The 22619-nt window shown below is 37.0% G+C and overlaps 1 protein-coding gene across 2 annotated transcripts in view; it reads right to left on the bottom strand.

The window, feature by feature from the left end:
- The window catches only part of SLC4A10 (solute carrier family 4 member 10), a 124209-nt gene that overhangs the window by 31288 nt on the left and 70302 nt on the right, over nucleotides 1-22619 (bottom strand). The window contains exons 7-14 of one of the 2 annotated variants that reach the window (XM_035896211.1): nucleotides 12462-12553; nucleotides 7819-7976; nucleotides 6013-6100; nucleotides 5353-5499; nucleotides 4671-4771; nucleotides 3114-3288; nucleotides 2796-2929; nucleotides 1406-1651 (exon numbers count right to left, since the gene is read on the bottom strand). In XM_035896211.1, coding sequence (XP_035752104.1) covers nucleotides 1406-1651; nucleotides 2796-2929; nucleotides 3114-3288; nucleotides 4671-4771; nucleotides 5353-5499; nucleotides 6013-6100; nucleotides 7819-7976; nucleotides 12462-12553 — 1141 coding nt within the window. The remainder of the gene's footprint in view (nucleotides 1-1405; nucleotides 1652-2795; nucleotides 2930-3113; nucleotides 3289-4670; nucleotides 4772-5352; nucleotides 5500-6012; nucleotides 6101-7818; nucleotides 7977-12461; nucleotides 12554-22619) is intronic. The other variant, XM_009640735.2, reaches the window with a different exon arrangement.

Below are 22619 nucleotides of genomic sequence, written 5' to 3'. Positions count from 1 at the left end.
CTTTGAAGTGGTAAAGGAAAAAAAAAATCCATAAACACTGTGCTATATGAGGCTCTTTACAGTAAAATACTGACTTCACAGAAGTGAAGTGAAGTTAAATAAGACCAGCATATATCCTCAACTGCATGCATGGTCTATTCTTGATGTTTATTGCTTTCTCTTCAAATTAATATTCCTTTGTCCACTGATTAAACTATTAGAGAGAAATAATTTTTTTTTCAGCATGATGAGAGAGTATGTCACAGCAGAACTATCATTTTTATAATTTAACTTGTTCTGCGTACTAAGGTATATAATGTGCATTCAGATTCAGGATTTGCTAACTATTTTTCTAGTGATAACATATACAAAGCTCAAATATTTTCTCTGTTGCTGTGTTTTGTTTTTCCCAGCTTAAAATGCAAATGAGACATTTGGATGAGACACTCTTGTTTTTCCAGTGAACAGAAGATGTGGCACTGTTCAAGCATTGTTTCTTTTGGGCCCCACCCTGCTCATGCAGACGGTTCAAATGGGTTCAGTGAAATTATAAAGCCATTTCTGGAGGGGGATCTTTTTTTGGCATTTTTAATGGCATTTTAGTTGCTGAGGTAACCAGGCTTAATTGGCCTCAGGACAGACTAGGATCTTGTCCTTTACTAGAAGAACATTTTTGTTCTCAGATCACAGAAACAAGTCTGAGTTTTTACTTCTAAGTGAAACAATATTAATTAAAGCCACTCACTTTTTTAATTCCCCAAGTAGAATACTGCCTGTCAAACTCCACAGTAAAGTAAAGGTGCTTAAATGGAGTCATATTAAAAATCTTGTTATTAAGGACAAATTGATTATGACAAAATCAATCACCACTGAGAAGCACCTAACAATTCCAAATCCACTTCAGATCTTGGAGCTTGAACCTTAACTGACAGAGAGGTTAAAATAAAGGAGGTACACCAAATTATATCCTTTTTAGATAGGTCAGTATTTCAATTTGGAAAAAAATATATCAAACCCATAAATATGCTATAAAAATGTTGCCTGAACACCCAATATAATATTATAAATCATCAGTACAAGATTATAGTAAGAGATCATTGAGTTACACCTCATTAAATAAAAATGTGAATAAAGACCTAAAGCTGAGGTCCCTCCAAGTCCTATTTTTCAGTCTAGGACTTCCAAGTTGTGTGTGTGTAAGCTTTTCCAAACTCCAAGATATTTTTTACTTATCTTAAGTAAAAGCGTACACAGATACCTCCACTAACTACTACTTCCATATGCCAGCATCATGCCTAACTCAATAGCTTCCACATTAAGTTTGCAACTACTGCAAACTTTTCCTGCTGTGCACTGGTTTGCATTCCTCACAGAGAAAACATAACCTATGAAAAAAAAAACAACAGTGTTAAGAAATCTTACTTACGAGTACTTTGTTAGTAGATCCAAATCATTATGCATGTTGATTGGATATGTCTCACTGAGATGAAACAGCTTCTCTAAGGCCTCATAAATGAAAATGATGCATATAAGAGAAGCAAAAGCTTCTTCAGTAAACCGGGTAATGTAGCAGACTAGGGAGCTTGCATCAGTTGCAACAAGGATGATGCACAGGATTGCAGTCCACAGTCCAATGCTAGCTCTCAGAGAAAGGTACGACAACCCATACTCTCTAAAAAAAGAAAAAAAATAAACACAGTTTCTCTTTTGTCCAGCCACAGTAAATGGAGAAGAGGTAGCTCCAAAATTTCCTTTGCCCAAGGATGTGCGATTCTGGGGACAGTCTGATTCAGAAATTATTTACCTATTGTGAACTGACGATACTGTCAAGTCACCTCTTGACCTGACCTCTCCTCCCAATCAACAGGACACAAAGACCTCTATCTCTACTAAAGTGAGCAAGCAGCTTTGAGAGTAGTCACACACATCAAGTGTATAAGGTCTACACACTTTTTATCCCATATCCTGCCTTGTGAACAGCCGACACCTGCCAATTTCTTCTTAAGCTGCAAGAGGAGTAATAACAACTTTCATTAAAATCCTGTATGCTTACTGCATATAATAGAGCTCCAAACAGGTTGGGTGACATCATCACAGAAAACTGAAAGGTCTACCTGAAGGTGATAAAAGACCTTTTGGGGTGTGAAGTGGGGTCTCCTACTCTATGTTGTTCAGGAGATCTGGGTGCAGAAGTCCCCATCACAGCAATGAGGCAGAAAAGCAGAGAGGATTGCAGAGAAGCATGATGGTTGCCAAGATGCAGACATAATTCTTACCTACACTGTGGCAGAGGTATGTCATGTATAGCACATTAACATAAATGTGGTGATATGCTGTTCTGGCATGATGCTTCACCGCTTCTCTCTTTGGGTGGAGGAAGGGCAGGGTCTATATTACTGACTATTGAGAGATGGCACCATTGCCACTGCACTCACTTCCTGGGTGAGAGGTAACACCTTTTGCATGAATTAAGGATGAGATAAACCACAGATTTAAATGTATTGTTTCAGAGTAGAAAATGATACAGTAAAAAAAGAAAAACCAAAACAATATCCTGAAGTTTGCACTCCCTTCAAAACACTCTGGGGTTCTTTTGGAAAACAAACAAAAAACAAAAATAAAAAAAAAAAATCAACCTTTCTGCATTACCACCAATTCACTTGTCTCAGTTACTGCAAAATTCTCAGACTCTGAAAGCCTAAGCAGTGCACTCCAAAATAAACTGTTGATCTTATTCTATAGATGTTGGAACTTTGGGATCTTTACTTTTACCTAACAACACCCAAGAGATGATGCATATCATGATCTTCACTTACTTGCAAAATTTGAATAAGATCTTCTCAAACACTAAGACTGGTCCTGTGCTGCCAAGTATAGTGAGAGGCTGTCCACCAAAGAGAGAGTAGGCAATTCCAGTCATGGAGGCTCCAAACAGCGACTCTATTGCACTCTGAATACGATACAGAGAGAAATGTCCATAAATTTTCAAACAGGTTCTCTTTGCAATGTCTTAGTCTGTAGCCTTCTAAACATTGAAACACCATATTTAAAGATGATTCATGCTACAGTAAGAAAATACTAACCACAAACCTAGGAATATAAGTTTGTTTCAAAAGTTCAGATTTAACACATACTATACGACCTTCAGTTGCTTCTCCCAGCAGACCACCAAATGTGATGACAGGAGACATGCAAGCACAGTAGAGAAACAAAAATGATGCCAGACACTGCAGACTGAGAGCATCCCTGAAGTCACTCCAGAAGAAGGGAGCTTTTCTTTTTATATCTAAAATCAATCCTCCAAAAAATCTAAAAAAAACCAAAGAGATTAAATTAATGAAAAAGGCATACTAAACTTTCTTCCACGGTATGGCTTTAAATATACTGCAGAGAAGCTATTGTTCCTTGATCAGATGATACATACTCTTATAATTCATCCCTCCCAGAAAAAAGTTCCTGGGAGTCCCGTCTTAATAACTTTAATCCGGAAATTGTGTTTTTAAAATAAACTAATTTGCATATTTCTTTTATAAAATCTTCATCTAATCACCCAGACCCAAAACTTCTAAACAGTTGTTAGCTCCCATGCATAAAATCCTATCATTTATTATGTGAAATAATTCTTTGCATTTGTTTAATCAGAGAGTTACCACTGTGTCTGTTTGCCTACACATCTACATTCTTTACTTTCACATTCTTTATTTGAGAACCTATTCCTACATATACTTGACAATAGAATGGAATGTAGGCCACAATTTTTCAAGGACAAGAACTGTCATCTTTTGTCATTTACACTATGCTAAATATAATCAAGTATTTAGGAACAGACGCTCCCTTACAATATACCATACAGTTAAAGTCAATAGCCTCACAATGCTCTTTTTCTCACAGATACCCGATGTATCGTCTGTTGCTGGGGTAAAGAGGAAGACAAAGTGCCACCATCTCCTAAACACTAGACTAGCCATCAACTACCAGGTTCACCAGTGAGAGAACAGCTTACGGCCAGGCTGGCCATTGTCTCCTCTGCCCCACTGCATACACCAACACTGCAGCTGAATCTGTAGCCTTATGCAGGTAGGAATGATATTTCAGTATCATGAGGCAGCAAGGTGAAAGAAAAGTCTATCGCACAACTACACTGGACAAAGGCAACCACTGACAGCTGATGCACTTACACCACACCATATTAGATAAAAGAATGCAAGTATTCCTTGGGGCAAATTCTTCCTTCTGATGTGTGTATATTGCAGCCACTATGATAATCATACAGGACATATCATGGCTTACTGAGGTAAAAAAGAAATGCTAGAGCTGAACAACCCAGAAACTTCAATTAAAAAATAGTTGTAAGCTTTCATAACATATGGCACAAGACTATTCCCAACTTTTCTTTTGTGCTGTACAAAAGTAAGAAACGTTAATCAAGTTTAACAGAGGTGTGGCCTTTACAAATAATAAAGAAAGGAGCTTGCAATAAATACAATGTGAAAACTCAAATCCTCTTGCCCTCTCCCCCTCTCTTCAAGTTAGCCTGTATTGTCCTTTTCAACTATGTGGTACACAAATCAGGAAAAATGCCTGAAAAAAATCATGTGCCAAGCCAGTCATTTGAGAGAGAACCAGATCATTAGGATTTCTTTGGAAGTGCATCACTTAGAACACTCAAGATTTTGCGTGTTTTCACTAACTTTCCAGTGCGTTGCAGTTCTGGTCCAGAGTGTCCTCCAGGCTGTTCTGCATCCCCATGGGCTGCAGTTCCATTTGGCACTCCTGGGATCTTACGCTTCTCCTACCAGAAGAAAAAGATACTTCTCGTGGGTCTTAGCAACCAAAACATAATTTTAGCAAACAGGCTTTGAGAGTTGAAAGACTAAACATGTAAATTTTATTGTAACATTCAACATAACCTCTTCATAAGCTGTAGAGTTCTACAACAGGAAATAGCAGAAGGAATTGTGATCTAAGAAATTTAAAGAATTGATCACAGAAAATCCTGTATCAGAAAACATTTTAAAGAGTAGCAAGCCAGGCTGCTTTGATCGATTCCTGCAATAAGCTTAGAACAAAAGCAAACCATGGCTGTTCGGAATAATCGAAGATGCTTATGACCAATTACGCCGAATTTAAGATCTTCAGATACAACTATGTGTCTTTATTCAGGAGAGAACTAGTCTTGAACTACACGAAATGTCATCACTATACTGTATGCTTGCAAGACAAGGGTTCTGTTAAAGCAAATTAACGAAAATAAAAAGGAGCATGCAAAACTTCTATATAGTGACTGCTAAATACTAAATTAATAAGACTTAATTCTACCCAGCAAAAATTCATCACAATGTTTATAATGTCTGAATTTTACAGTGTACAAACCTGAGAGGGAACATTTTTAGGTGGTTCTATTCGAATAGTTGGGTCCCACTCTCCAGGAGGGAGAACAGTAACCTGATCAAGAAATTCATCAATTCCAGACACCAAGTCATTGCGGTCTTTTGCTTTGTAAGCAACATCATGGAACACCTGTGAAAAATGGAGAAGTGTATGTGGGAGGAAAAAAGAGATAGGGAAAGGAATACTCTCATAACGTTTTTCATGATGGCCCCATTTCTCTGAAATAGAACATGCTTCATGCAGTTCCCACCAAACAAACCACCTCAGCTTCAACTGACAAGGGTTTCTGGTACATCAGTTTCATAGAAGCTCCAGCTGCTAGGGAAAAACATCTTTATGGGTGCTAAATGTTCTAGATATTTTACAGTTTAAACACAATTGATTCCACTGGAAAGTAACTGTGTAAAATGGAATCTTCTCAGTGAAGATATCCTTGCATGTGAATATTGTTTCTCATTTTGTTATCTCCTTAGGGCAGCATAATCTGGGCTGTTACAGGATCATGAAATGAACCAGAATGCCATTTGTGCATCATCAGAATGATTAGCCACATTTCACCTGGACGATTCCACATTGGAGATTCCCTAGTACACCTCTTCAGTCAGTACAAAATGACTAAAACCAAGCCATGAATAAAAATACCTCATCTGTCATTAGTGTTGCAATTGATCTTCCAATCTCATGGTATTGCTGCCCTTTACCCAGTGGTCCCAGAAGAATAAACAAAAATCTGCAAATAAAAGATAAATAAAAAAATGGCAAAGGATACATGGTTGAAAATAACTATACATACTACAGAAATACTTATTTAAAAATTGAACTAGAAGAACCTCTAAGACAAACATTATATATAATCTCCTTCAAGATCCTCACACATGCATTTAAACATGAAGCTCTGGTTAGAAAAAATGTGAAAACAACTTCCAAAAATACAACATAAGCTTCACAGTCAGACTTGACTGAAACTATCAAAACCTCCTTACATAACAAACCTTATCTTACATAATAAATATATGCAATTATAATCTATGTACAGAACACATGAACATTAATTTATTTAATTCTGTTAATTCAACAGAATCAACTATTTTATGGTAACAGTATTATTGCAATATTGGGGAAGTTAAATTACCCCGAATAAAAATATTTTTTAAATCATTCTTACTCCCATTAAGGCTCTAGAGAGCCTCTACTCTAGGCTTGGGGCTAGTAAGGTTCTATAAAATGCAAAAGATAGGTTCAAATGAAATAACTGAAGTTCTCAGTTTTGCTAAAATACAGAAGACAATTTTTTTACTAACATTGTTAAATTTTTTTTAAATAAACATTTTTTGCAGAAATTCTTCATTACCCTCATTTTTAATTATTTAATTTTCTATTGGCCAAAAATCAAGAAATCGGTTGTTTCCTTTCAGTGTTTTTTTTGTGGGAAGTTGGGAGAGGTCACAACAAAAGGCTTCAGAAGTTTTTTTCAAAGCCAGCTCAGTCCCTCAATGTTCACTGTACCCATGCAAAAATTAGAAAAGACAAAAAAAAGTCATATCCAAAGTAACTATAAAGTAACTACAACTTAGAAGAAAATTTTATACTGTTTATCTGACTAGGAGCAAGGATCTGAATCTCAGCATTGTATTTCATAGCATAACACTCCTTCCTGAGTGTCACAACTGGAATAGTGTACAAACATATGCATAAGTAGAAAAAAAGAGAGAGACTGCAATAATAGTTGAGTCAGTGAACTCAGATATGGGAGAATCGCTTTGGAGTTTTTATCTGAATCAACCTCAGCGGGAAACAATATATCTGCAGGTCTATTTAAATGCTTTCTCTTTGACTACAAAGTCTATTTTAGATGTTTTTTAAAAATTCCTCAAAGTACTTCATCAGATAAAATTTTGACTTAGAAAAAATTAACAAAAATTTTTCATTAAAAGTCACATTCACTACCATGCAAGTATCTACAGAGCAATTTTAGAAGAGTGTGATATTTACAGCATGTTCTTCGTCCATTGACTATCCCTAGTCAATCAAATCACATTGTTTGTTTTTTCCCTTTACTCAATTCCTTCTGGATTTTTTTCTTCTGGACATAATTATGCAATATCACACAAGTAATTTCAGTTTCAGATGAAACATTCTAAGCAGCCAAATATTTTGCCTTAGTATTTCATCTGCAGTATTAGTAGTTCATACAGGATAAACTGCATGTTGTAACCTAACAAGCCATCATTTCTACTTCTGCAAAGGATGATTATCTGCACACACAAACAGTATGTTTCTGAATATACCCATACATCACTTAAAGGATGAGTGGAAAGTCTCTAAGAGATGTCTTTGTTAAAGAAAGAACCAAATTAGTAACGCAATAAATGACAATGTTGAAGGTCACATCACCCTGTCTCCACAAGGTAATCAGAAAAACACAAAGAGAAATAAATCCAACTGTACCGTGTTGGAATTGGAACTTCAGCTAGTCCCGTAAGCAGCACTGCAGGAGACAACCTAACAAAAGCAACAACCGCACGGTCCAGGAACTCTAATTCACCAACTAAGATGTTTGATGCTTCAGCCCCAGGTGGTATCTTTTTCATGAAGTGTAGGTCAACCTGGAAAAAGTATACTAAATTACAACCTAAAAGCTATTCACAGAGATTTTTTGATCCCAATTTGTTGACAGAGACTTTCTGGTCACTGCACTATAATTTTAGTTATTTCAATTACATAGTTTCTACTGTTCTTGCCTGTTGAATAATTTTTTTTAACTAAAAATGTTTCTCAAAATCAAACTAGTCTCTCACTATTTGACTAATTTTTCTTGGAAACAGTTAAAGTACTGCAGAATTAATTTAATAAAGACAACAAATCACATTCAAAATCTTGTTAAGAATACAGTATTAAGGTCCTAGTAATACTTTTTATCAATAATTCATGACAGACTCAGTAAGTGATAACAGCAGAAGAAATAAAGACACCTTATTTTTCCATAATTAACAATTCTGGAAATCATAAATACATAGTTGCTGTATTATAATATCAATGAGAAGAACAGGTTCCACTGCACATAATTTTCCTTCTACTACCCTAAGTGAGATGTGTTTTTGTTTTCAGGTTGAATGGAAGACAGTTGCCCTTCTGCTGAAAATAACAGAAAATAAGCTATAACCACAATTGTCTCAAGGGTAAACTGAAAGAACACAGCAGAGTAAGAACTTTGGAGTTTTAAGGCAGTGATGTTGACTTTTGCAGGGACAGTAGGAAAAGACAGAGAAACAGCTTCATTGTGATATTGCTATAGAAGCTCAAGGTATTTGCCTAGGAATGTGTTCATTTGTATTTATTTTCCCCAGTATCAGTCTAGAGTTTACTCTCCAACAAAAATCGATATGGAGTAATAGAGTATATAATGTATGTTTGATTTCATTATGCACCAGTATTGTCTACATTTCAAAATGCATGAATTTTGTCATTTGCTTTCCTTTTATTAATCTAAACACAACAACAGCAACCAAATCCAATATAAACTGTTAAAGTGGACCATTTTAATGTCTATCTTACAGCCATCTGTCAGTACTAGTTTGCATAGTTTTTGGTAATATTTAGAAAATTGTTTTCTTGCAAATGGCTCTGGCACTAAATCAGAATTCAGATATAACACAGTTGCCTGTGTAACAGAATCTTATTTTGCTGAGATCACAGAGAGATATCTAATGATACCCTAATCTAATCTAGAATGATAACCAAACACCTCACAAAGTTAAACAAGCATCAAATCAACCTGGAAGGCTGGAGACCAAGTACTTTTTCAAGGTAAAGTATCAGTGAGGTACATTCTATTCCCCACTCAAATCACAAAATAACTCTTCAGGGTTAAATACAAAACCCAAACAGATTCACTTTGCACCTAATTTTGGTGTCATAGGTCATTTACAATTGAGAGAAAGGAAGTAGTCTTTCAGGCACATAGCAATGTGCTTTCTGTACTGATTTTATCTTGTGAATGGATTTAACATTTAATAACTAATGTCTCACATACAACATGCTACAATTGTCACCTTAAGGTCTCACTAACATACAGCTCAGGATCAAGATTCAAATCTGAACAAAATACTCATTCTCCTGTCTACCAGAAGTATTTCCAGGTATGTTTCCTGTACTATTTATCAGCTTGTGATTCCAAAATGTTTTAGGTAGTGAACAAGAGCCCCAGTAAAAAGGAAAGTAGCTGGCAGAGAAGCATCAAACTGGGCAAATACACCCGAACACCAGGTGTTGCTTCTGCTACATAACATGAGTAGAGGTGGCCCTGGAGTGAATTTGGGGCAACAGCAGAAGCTACAACCTTCAACTGCTTCATTTAACCTATCCATTATACATCTCTTATCCCAAGTTTTTACCTGGAGAGAACTCATGTGCATCTTAATCTGCACCCTAACCTGAGTTACATTTATGACCTGGCACTAAATAGTCCCAGTAAACTCCGATTAAACATAAAACTAAATAACTAATGTGGAGGCCATTCCCTTCCAGGGCAACTGGAGGACTGAAGAGGGCGGTGGGGGCCTCCTCCAGAACCAAACATAAACTGACATGAAGACAAACAGAAAATAGCCAACATCACTTCTTAGGAAAGCCATCTATTAATCAGATTTATTTATTTATTTATAAGCGGAGCCAACCAATAGTCAAAAACAAGTCAATTAATTCATGCAGTATTTGAAAGACCAAACTCTGTCAGTGTGAGACTGGGGTTTGATTCAGAAATACTGTTTCCGTGTGGAGTATAGGAACATTGCCATGAAAAGGGACGCAGGTGCAGTCTCTCTATACATTTCGTATTTCAGGACAACTAGGGTTCCCCTCAGCCTCTGGCATAAGAAGCAGAGACCAGCCAGATGCAAGTGTTAAAATGCCATCCCCATCCTGCTCAGACAGAGGATAAAGTGGTGCTGTGACAGATCACCTCCATATCACCCCCGGAACACAAAGTCCTTGTGGTGTCCCCAGAGGAGTGACACATTTACAAGTACAAACATCAGAAACTATGTCTCCCTCTCTGTGCTACTGAAGTAACATTTAAGACAGCTTTTAGTGCCATGTCTCACATTATTCATAGATAGCAATACAATCAACACCGTCTCAGCGTTGTATTCAGATTAAGTCAGCTTTTTGAATCAACTCCAAAATTTGGAATATTAGAAGTAGCCCAAGGGAGATAGATAAGCAAGGAGAGAATATGTGAGGTAGTCAAAGGTGCTTTTTTTGTAGAAGATAAATGAAATTAATATGTGGAACAAAATTAGAGCAAGATATCACAATACTCAAGAGAAAATTAGTGTACTACTCTACTTTCCTCTCAATCTGTGCATGTAATTCCAATTATAACTGTTGGAAGTTATTGCAATAGCACATTTCAAGGGGAAATTGTACTTTACTTATGCATCTTCAAAAGGATAAACGGATCTGTTTAAAGGCAGTCAAAAAGAGGTATTTAGATTACAATCCTTTACTGCTATTTCATTCCTGCAAACAAAAGTTGTTCCTTTCATATTTCTGACATCCTTGTTGGTATCTAACACTGCTGAGGCTAGCTGAAAGATGACACATTGATCTCTTCTCAGGCCAGTTTAGATAGGAAGAGCTCCTTTGATCAGCAAAGCTGCAGCACTACAAAAATAGTGAGTGAAGGATCAAATGATGCAGCCTCCATTCTTGTTTAATACAAACATCATGCAGCTAGATTGTGGACTGGGATTTTGATCCTACAACGCTCAAAGCAACTGGGGAAACGTGCAAGAAAAGCACTACTCAAAGTCATGTCATTCCCTTTGGGTTGTTATGAGCTTCACCTCTGCGCAGCTTAGTTTTGAATAGACAGCTTTATTTATATTTTATATCCTTTACAAAATTTTACATCTTGATCTTAGAACACTTGCAAAAACAACTAGCTTGAGTTAACAGTTGTAATATAAATATCAGGAAACCAAAAATCATACTTGACTTTTCAAAGCATTATAACCTTAGTTTTAAATATTTTTAAAGTATTAGCATTAAATTTTTAACAACTTGCCACTGTTTCTAGATCTCCTTGCTCCCTCTGTAGAAACGTGGTCCATAATACATCCCCAGCCAGCCTCCTTTCTTCTCATTGTCTTTGACAAAAAGATCTGTTTCCCATCTTTATTTCAGCAATGTACCGTTCCTAGTCTGGCATTTTCAGTCAAGAATTCAAATGGTGCAAATAGCTACTGCTGCTAGGAAATAAGTCTGGCACCAGATGGAGCAATCACATAACTCTACTTTTAGCTCAGCTGCACTAACATTAAGATTCAACAGACTCAAAGCGCTGTTCTTCAGAATTTTGGTTTAAATCACCTTTCTTCCCTTACTCAACCTTTGTTGTATTAATGTGTCAGCTGAATTCATCTATCCCTGTCAGGTCTGTCATCTGCATCTAGTGTGACAGTTTGTTTTAGGTACATACAGACTTCTTAAACAAATTAGGATTCTCCTTTACATTAAAGCTGAGAAGCTGTTTACTTTTCTTTGCTATCTAACATTGAACTGTCATTGCAATCTCCACTACTGAACAGTTAACATCTTTTGTGAAGTGTACTGAAATATCTTGGCTTGCCAGAAGAATTAAGTTATAGGTTTACAGAAACACATTCTGTTTGAGACATCTGGAATCCACGAGTTCAGGTTATAAAAAGCGTATTTTGCATTCATGCATTACTTCCACAAAAAGTAAAAATCCAAGAGGTAAATCTGAATTACAAGAAGTCTGAATTACCTTCCAACTCAGATAATTTTCTGTTAATTTGTAAAAATTGCCCCTACACGTATACACCTATGCTATTGTCATGCAATAATTCTATGTTCCTAAACTGTGATTTCCTGTTACCAGTTATTTATCAAGAAAATGGAAAATTCTTTTTTGTTATGCACAAACTGTGTTGCAGTGCACATAAAACTTTAATGCTGAAGTCAAATTTGCACTTCACCGCTTTCTTGATTCACATGGATTCATTTTATTGAATTTAAAAGATCTATTTGGTAATTAGGAAGCTCTCTTCACATCAGTGAACACTTACCTTGCTAAAGTCAACAGTGCTGTTTTCTCTGCTCACATCATTTTTGTTTTCAATACAGGCTGGAGCAGACTGTGGGGAAACAATCTGACCTGCTAAAAGAAGTACCGTTATTACAGAATACTAACAATTACTTCCATAAATAAAGCAACATCTAATGAAATAGTTGTTAAAGAACTACATACAGTTCACATCTTATGTATATGAAGCATCTAAACATGGCATTTTAATTAAAGACTTTAAATTTAGAGTAAGACATTCTCAAAAGACAGAACTTTTGTCACGTGCAGTTAGGAATAGGAGAATGTAATTTAGAAAATGTAAAAGATACTCCTGAATACTGGAAGACAAACTTTCTATGCTAATTAAAGCTTATGATTTTTAAGATATTACATTTGAAGAGAGTCCTGCATTCATATAGTATTTCTAAGTAATTTGAGGAGCTGCCAATTTTGGGCAATATCTGTCTACAAGAATACTCCTCACTGAATAAAACAGGATTACTAATTTTCACAAATTTACTCATGTATGTAAGAATATCCTGATTATAACAACTACAAAACCCAGTATAAAAGTGGGCTGCTAAAAAAATAGATGTGTTGGAAATCAAGATGATACAAAAACTCAGTATTGAACAATGTGATTGCTGGCATGTGAAAAACAAATGTTTCAGCAAACACATTTTCAAAAAATTCCAGTGAGGATTTAGTAAAGTATTTTATAGGCGTTTTGAAAATATCTCAGGATGAGAAGTGTTTAAACACACCTCAGTCTTGTGTAAGCAAACAGAAATGCCTTGTGACCAACAAAATTTTGCCAATGAATCCTCAAAAAGAAAAGTACGATTAACTAACAAGTATATGTCACATAAAGCGTATTTTTACATAACACCAACATTGACCCTATGCACAGCCAGAGGCCATGTATTGTGTTTGAGTGGCAAGACTTTGGCAGTGGGGGGGCTACAGGGGTGGCTTCTGTGAGAAGCTGCCAGAAGCTTCCCCCATTCCAACAGAGCCAGTGCCAGCCAGCTCCAAGGCAGATGCTGGTAATGCCTCTGTGAGATAACATATTTAAGGGGAAAAAAAAAAAAAAAAGCCTACACATTTGACTTTGACTGCAAAGTCAAAGAGAGGAGTGAGAATATGTGAGAGAAAAACTCTGCAGACACCAAGGTCAGTGCATAAGGAGGGCAAGAGGTGCTCCAGGCACCAGAGCACAGGTTCTCCTGCAGCCCATGGTGGGGCAAGCTGTCCCCCTGCAGCCCGTGGAGGTCCACGGTGGAGCAGATCTCCACGTGCAGCCCAGGGAGGACCCCACGCCAGAGCAGGTAGATGCCCAAAGGGAGGCTGTGACCCCTGGCAGGACCTGTGGTCCCATGGAGAGAGGAGACCAAGCTGGAGCAGGTTTGCTGCAGGGGACCCAAGCTGGAGCAGTTTGTTCCTGAAGGACTGCACCCCATGGAAAGGACCCACACTGGAGCAGTTCATGAAAACTGTAGCCCGTGGGAAGGACTCACAATGGAGAAGTTCATAGAGGACTGCCTCCAGTGAGGGCCACCCCCAGCTGGAGCAGGGGAAGAGTGTGAGGAGTTCTCCCCCAGAGGAAGAAGGAGCAGAAGAGACATCTGATGAACTGATTGCAACCCCCATTCCCTGTCTCTCTGTGCCACTCAGTAGGAGGAGGCAGAGAAAAAAAATCAGGAATAAAGTTAAGCCCAGGAAGAAGGGAGGGGTTGGGGGAATGTGTTTTAAGATTCAGCTTTTATTTCTCTCCTACTCTGATTTGATCAGTAATAAATTAAAATTATTTTCCCAAAGTAGAGTCCATTTTGCCCATGATGGCATTTGGTACATCATCTCTCCCTGTCCTTATCTCAACCCACAAGCTGTTTGTTGTACTTTTTCTCCCCATCCAGTTGAGGAGGGGAGTGACAGAGCAGCTTTGATGGGCACCTGGCATACAGCCAGGGTCAACCCACCACAGGCCACCACGCACACACTGAGGGTGTGGGGCTGGCAGTAGGGCAGCACACAAACCCCAGAGGGTGACAGGCCCTTCCCTGCTTGCCTTCACTCTTTCTCCTGGCATGGCAGGAGCCGCGCACAGCTCTGAACATCACAACAAAGTATAGGAAAAAGTACCAAATACACGAGCCAACTATCTCTTACTGCCCTAACACATACCCAGGAACAACTACAGAGTCCAACTGGCCCAGAGTCAGCATCTCGTGCCCAGCATATATTTGTTTCCATAGCAAATAAAGTCTCTCATATGACTGAGAAATGATGATGTGAAAACATTGGTTCTGGTGAAAATCAACCTAAACTTGCACAGTAACAAAGACCATATGTTCACAATACTTGAAGATGAAGACAGTCAGAAAGTCCTAATCTAGGCCCGTTGTTTGGGCGATTCTAAAAGCCACGGTGTGTCCTCTCACACTGCTGTTACACACGCTTGCTGTCCAAGCATGTCCTCAGCCACAGCCAGGAAACAGAGCGCTTCGCAGGATCCAGTCTGAACAGGACACGAGACTTGCAAGAGTATCTCCACCACTGCCAAAATACTGAAGTATCCAGCTTCTGTCACAGCTGAGCACTACAGTATCCCTGTCTAAGTCTGGTTGTGAATTCCCAGTTGAAATACTTGCGCAAGGAAAAGGTTGGTTTTCATGAAAATCAACATCTCATTTTCCATTAGGCAAATCTCCCATGACACAAAACAGTTTTTAGACTCTTGTGCTACACCCTGATAGCATAGCCAGAGAGATTTCACTTTGATTAGGAAGTACAGGAACAGAATGTTTTAAAATGTATTGCTACAAATCTTATTATTAAATATATCAATCATGAAAAAGTAAGCATTTCCATTTTCTCTCCAATTCAGGACAGATCAAAACAAGAACAGAAATTAGGGCTTTTGTTCAGCACTACAGGGAAATAAACAAGGTGGCAAAAAACCAGACATGACAAGCATGTTAACCTATCCAAGTAGATAAAAAAAAGTCAGGATTGGAATAAAGATAAAGGATTGATTTCAGAAAGCAACATATTAATGTAACTTCAAGGAATTGACACTAAGACTATTAATTCCTAAATGTCACAAGAGACAACTTTTGCAAATCAGAAGCCAGAAATTATTAAATATGCAAGATGCTTATAAACGGTCATTCAATCTGTCTCGTTTTATTAGAGCTTAAAGAAAAAACAGAGTTCCATCATTGTTACACCATCACCTTTACACTTTATATCCCCATGTACTACTGCACACTGTTAATTTTTTTTTGTATTGCTTATTTACTAATCTTAGAATTATTTTTACAGGAATCATCCTTTAGTATTATAACAATTAAATATAATTAATATATACATTTGATTTCCATACTAGTTGGGAGATTTTAATCACATAACAAAAAAACCCTTCCACTAATTCTAACAGAGAAGCCATAAAATGCTATGGGAAAAATTCTGACCTAACTTACTCCCAGAAAACTTTAAATTTAGTAATATCAGACCTTCTTAACTCTTAATTTCTTCTCCTTTTAGGTACTCCTTTATATTCTAGGATCTATACAAAAGGAAATATTTGTAATAATTGCTCATACTAATATACATACCATGTTATAAAGATGTTACAGCAAAGCAACAGAAATAGTAGTTCATTATCCTTCTGTTGCTAATTAGGAATTTACATTTATACTATTTTCTTTCTGGACCCAAAACTTCAAGAAAGTGAATCAAAGCATAGACCACTTGTTATAAATACTGAAGTTTTAACATCATAACTGGAGGTGTCAAAAGCCTCTAAGCAATTAGCGTAACAGTCCAAACGCTAACTTTTAAACATTGTGTCCACTTTTGTTTTAGGAGAAAAATATGCAAAAATATACATAGTAGGAAATAAAAGCCACAACCAGCAAGTATATGAAGTTTATAAGAATAGCATATGTTCTTTTTCTGTGCCAACAGAAGACCTCAAACTTTGATTTACCCATATGCTGGAGTAATCTGAAAGAACACAAATTTTACCTTGAGGCAGTAAGAGATGTTTAAATAGCTCTGCAACTTAAGACAGCTTTCTGGATCTTGGAACGAGAAGTTTGGGGGTTTTTTACTGTATTGAATAACAATCAAAGATTCAAGGTGGAGACAACCATTAATTTCACTTTTCACATGATGATCATGGGGAAACCATACAGTCAATAAAATGCGAATCTGGAACTTGGTGTCTATGTGGCCCTTCAACAGAAGAGTAAGTCAAAAACCACTGGGGTTTGGAGAGATTTTTGCTCCTATGCATGTTTAGTTTGTTAGGTGTCCGTATATTTTGCGCTAGATAGTAGGTAGATGCAGTGCTATGGTGGCCCTCTTCCTAGGGGCAGGACTGCAAAGTTACACAGTTATTTTTGTATTTGGTAGCTTCCTCTACTTCTGAGCTATGAAGCCACAAAAATTCATAAATTAATTTAACTTTGCATAAAATTTCACACTGACTGAAAGGAGATGTCTGGGGTGAATACTGTAAGTGCATGAGTAATTCACCACGGGGTAGGACCAAAAGCATACCGATGGCAACCTAGTGAACATTGGCATCACAATGCTACACTGGTTTTCCATTGTCATTAAAAACATTCAGTTTACTTAAGCATGTTGGCAACTATATATGTGTTTTATCCTCAAGATGCTTTTAATTTCAGCAACTGATTGTTTTCTCTGAATGAAGGACACGGTTATTGGCACCATGATGGCCCCATGAAGCAACAATCAATTACAGAACTATGTGAATGATGAGGGGAACTGTCACATCATACCTAGACTAAAACAAACAAACAAAGGCGTTTCTTCTCCGATTCCAACCAAAATGTCAACAGTCACCACTGCATCAAACTGTCTCTGGGACACAGGCACACTAAATCCAAGTTGTCTCCAAATTTTATCTTTATAACACGCAAGTCTTCAAAGCACTATGTGCAAAAGAAAAAAGAAAAACCAAAAACCCAAACTAACACCAAGCCCTAGCCCAGCTTTAAACATCTGCTCTGAGAAAAACACTTGCGATGGTTTGTTACCTCTCTGAGCAGGCAGTATGCTTTTTAGGCTGGTAAGAATAGTGAAGGCATAAACCATCAACTCCCTAATAAGAGGGAACAAGAGCAGCAACAGCCTTACCATTTATTCAGCTCTTCCATGCTTTGTCCTTGCCAGTTCCATTTCAGTTCTCTCAAGCAAAATGTTTGTTTACACATTGTACGGGGTAAATACAGTATTTTATTTTTTAAAAGTGCAATGTAGTATTTTGTATCTTTATAAATCTAGAGTTCAAAAGCCTTGAATTATCTTGCAGCCCATCTACATAAAGCATCTGAAGAGCTGCGTTCTTCGAGAATTTATCAGAGATGTTCAGATTTTTTTAAAGTATCAGTCAAACAAATGCACAATGTGGTATCATTGAAATATCCAGCCTACATACAAACAAACTTAATACCTAGCAGATAAAACCACATTAAAATGGGTGTTAAGGCTTATCTATGTATTGAAAAGCCAGTATCAGCATAGTTTTTAACATTATATTTTAAATTGGTGTACATAAAAAATGAGTGGTTTTTTCAGATAATGTGAAATTTCCAGAGCTTTCAATAGAGCAAGAGTTCACACAAAAAATATGTCATGCAAAGCAAGCCACTTAAAAATCAAAATAAGGTCCATCTTTGTTACACTAATAGAAGTTTGCATTTGCAGATAGAGCTCAGCACTTTGAGACTCTTAGTCTTGCTGAATTTAAAAAAAAAATAATCCCAGTAAATTAATGTCACATGCAACATACTCCTACACCCTAAAATTTAAAGATCAAGACAATTATCTATGTGTATCATATTTATTAATCAAAATCCAAGAGGTCTCTAGAATGCCAATGACAAAACCCAAGAACAATGTATTCAGATACAAATCACAGTTAATGGAAACAAACTGGATGCAACTGAGACATCAAAAGCTGAAGCAGAAAATAAGTTGCTTATTTTTCTAGATCATATAGATTTCTTCCCATTCCGAAAAAAAAAAAAATTATTTGCAAGCCAGCTGTAACAATCTTCAGGCTTTTCACTGCAACTAGTCACCAATTTTCCAAATCTAAATGGACACGCTGTTCAGATCAAAAATCAAGGACTGAAAACCAGTAAATTTTCCTAAGTATATAGTAAAATGGTAATAGAACAAGAGCAGTGATACCATCTTTGCAGGTTGAATTGTATATGCACCTTTAGGCCTTTTGATGCATAACATTTTAAATTGGTGAAGAATCATGTCACTCCCATTGTACCTGTGCAACTGCAAGCAGATTTGGTGCTTGCTAATGATACATAACTTAAGAGGATGAGGAAGAAGTCACTTCACCTGTTTTTTCTAACGCTAAGCCTGAATCTCAAGCATAATTCACATGAAGTCATGCAGTTTTAACTAAAATGCTACGATTTGCAGTTTTACACATTGATATAGGAAAATGAACTTATAAAGAAATTGCATTTCCTCCCCCCAAAACATCATCATTCCACACAAGCTTCTCATAAGTGTGCCACAGCTGCTGACAAAGGCCTGAGGTATTTTTTAATCACTATAGCAAGAAGTTGCATGCTGTCAAGAAACTGAGATGAAGACATGGGTGTACATTTGAAATGATCTGAAGCCCAAGCAAGAATAGGTATTTATACTACCTCTGAACCTTCAGGGAGTTTACAGAACCCAAAGGATAGGAGATGAGGAAGATACAGAGATGAGATGAGCCTGTTAGAGACAGACACAACAAAGAGCAAAATAAAGAAATACAAAGATGAATGATACAGTTTTCTACATACAGATCACACATTTTATCATGGGTACAAGGAAATGTGGAGAAAGAAAGAATAAATATCAGATGAAAATGTTTGTAAATACAGGTTACATTTTAGTAATATAAAAACATGTGGATAATACAAGTTGATCAAAATATATACATTTAAGAAAATAAAACAAGAAATAGAGCATTAGCTAATGTAAGCTAGAATTAATTATCTGTGAGTTTGCCTTCCTTTCAAGGAAAGCTTTGGCAATCCACCTGATCCAGATCCATTACTGCCAGAAAACTTGGGGGTGTGTGTATACATATATATATATATATGGCATTCATTGTGATTTATTCCCAAAACTAAGGAACATGGTCACGTACCTAGGAATGCCTCCCTACCCTTTTCATATGGCTCCAAGTAATGTCCATCTCTCTCCACGTGGTAGTATTGACAACAAGAGTGTCACATACTATAAGCTAGCTCTGAGTTATGGCATAAATGCTTGAACTGAGGTTTAGGAGAGATTAGGAAACTGACAAAAGTAACAAACACCATCACATAATTTAGACTGACTGGGATACTAAAAGCATACTGTCCTAAATTAAACACCCAAGCACAGTCTTAAACACCTCCGTGTGTGCTCATAACTGCCATAAAACTATGAAGAAGTCCAAACCAGCACATCATGCTAACGGAAATAACTGGGAAAAGTCTTGAAAAAGAACACGTCAAAATGAACTGCTCCAGCAGCTCATGCTGTTAACTCTGAAGATCCCCAATTTAATATTCCATTGCTGTCTTCAAGCTCTTTGACATATTGATAAACCTCTCCTTGGAATTTCAGAATTTCTCAAAATCAGACATGATGTGTGGTATAACGCAATTTTTACACTACTATTGTGCTGCTCTGATATCAAGTGAGAAGCAGCAGTTATAAAATGGCATATGTATGGAACAGAAAACAGAAACAAGATCATGTTATTCTGAATAAAGAACACTTCAGCAAGGTGCATGTAAATACAATTTACAAGTCACTTATCCTGCCATGCTCCTCTCCCCTAGTTCCTTCCTCTTTGACTTTAATCCGCAAAAGAACTGTTAGATCTCATTAGATACACATACACACGTACTCTGAAGCCTATTAAAAGTGAAATAGCCAGTCAAAAACCCTAAAATATTTACATGATGAAAACTTCTTTTCCTAACTACATTTTTGTCAAATCAGCTACTTTTCCATGCCACACACACTTAAATTCTGAATTGCAGAATCTTTTATAAAAGGGGACAGGCTTATGAAATTATTTTAGCATTCCTCTAACAATAGAAAGGTGTTGTATATCTGCAATTGTCTTTGGCTTTTTACACCACGTCATAGGATTTTACAGACACAGCTCTCAGCTATTAGAGTGAAAAACCTATTGATCACAATAAAAAAAAAGTTAAAATTCCTTTACAAACCAAACTTTCTAAAGATGATTTACTAATGACAAAGATTCATATTTTTACCTGCCTTTTAGAGTATTTATGCTAAACTTACTTGCCACCCTCTATTTTGGGTATTTGGTGTCAAATTAAGACTTTAAAAAAAAATCGTTTTTCCTGCTCTTATGCCAAATTTGACTGTCGGTTTTTACTGGAACATCAAAAGCAGGCTTTTAATTCTCACAGTTTTGATGCTTAATGAAAAGTGAAAGTTAAACACAGCATGGCAGCATTAAAAATGCATGGTAAATCCATAGCACCCTGACATCTTAGCCCTGCAGAGGATGTGAAGAAAAGCCATTGTAAACAAAAGATAATACTACTAAATACAAAGCAAATTAATTAGATGGTCTGACAGACTCTTTAACAAAGAAAAAATGGAGGCAGAACATATGTACAACTATCTTCCAGCAAAGATATCACAGTGGTCTGTCAGCAGCACAGCCACATATTGAATTTAATTCAGGCTTTACTCCTGAATATCTGGAAATTGATACATTGATAAGCTACCATAGTCAAGAACTTGGGCAAAGAAGGGGGTTTGCACCCTCAGCTGTGTCACGTAACCCAGATAGCAAGGACTTATGGCTCTGAACCACCTATTGTACAAACTACAGACTGCTAAGCTTCATTCAATTAAACTGCCTACACCAACCCCAAATTTAACCAATATGAGAATTTCCTTTTGTGCAGAAAAAGTGTCCAAGTTGCCCTCCCTCATTTCAACAGGGGCAAATAAGTGGCCCTTCTAAAGCTCCTGGCACTTGCTGTTTCTGAAAACTCTGATCTCTGATAGGGGTGAGCTGAGCCATAAGCTCATCAGTAGTACCTGAGATGATCTGGTTTTCTGCCTGCAGTCTTCGAGGAATTAAGCTTCTCATCCAGAAAGTAAAAGCAATAATAAAATATTTTACTATTTAAAAGCATTTTTGTATTAAAAAGAGACAACAATACTGCTACTGTTGGCAATATATGGAACATTTCACATTCATACATTCTCTACAATGTTTGTGCACAAATGGGAATATGCAGACTAAAATAATGCCTTGATTGCATTTTACCAGTTTGTCCTCAGGAAACAAAGATATGTCTCACAACACACTCTTGACAATAATATAAGGTGTTTATATCCCTTAATATTTCTTTCTTTTATACGTATTTAGCTTTCCTTGGCTTTCACCTGATACAAAGTTGTATTTTAACAACTTGGTTTATGAGAAGCCTGTAGAGATGCTCCATGGCAATCTAGAAAGAAATATATAGCTGCAGTAAGCATAACACTGTAGCTGAACTCTAGCATTTGGGTCATGAGGCAACAGCAGAAGAAAATTATCAGAAACCTCACTGATACCCCTCGTCAAGCTTCTAAGGACAGCAGAGTTCCTGAAAGCTGAGCATTTCAGTGCAGATTCCTGCATAATTTACACACCACATACTATGGCAATTTATCCACGGTAAAGTAATAACTAAGAGTATGCCACTTCTGGTAGCAGTCACAGTGCCTGAAATGAGGCAGCTCTCTCCCCAGTCCTTTAACCCTGGAGTACTGGGGCAATAGTTGCCACTCAAGCCCATAAGCTCCTTATCTGCTCTTGTCTTGAAAAGTGAAAAAATTGCAATTCCTTTTAAAACCAAAAACTTTGTCTGAATTTTCCTCTTCTAAAGCTAATATTAATTCTAGTACAATTCAGGCAATAAAATAAGATTCAGACTTTTTCATGCAACAGGGTAATAGATGGTAGGAGAGAAGCTTAAAATAAACCAATTCCTCTTTGCTTTATCACAGGGCCATCATCTCTTTTGAAGAGGTCAGCGCAGGAGACTGCCAAATGTACATTAGCACTTAAAGGATGCAA

Source organism: Egretta garzetta, unplaced genomic scaffold, assembly GCF_000687185.1.
Source record: "Egretta garzetta isolate BGI_Z169 unplaced genomic scaffold, ASM68718v1 scaffold16, whole genome shotgun sequence".
In the NCBI taxonomy this organism is placed as follows: Eukaryota; Metazoa; Chordata; class Aves; order Pelecaniformes; family Ardeidae; genus Egretta; species Egretta garzetta.
The sequence above is the reverse complement of the archived record's forward strand: the minus strand, read 5'-3'. Positions and strand labels throughout refer to the sequence as shown.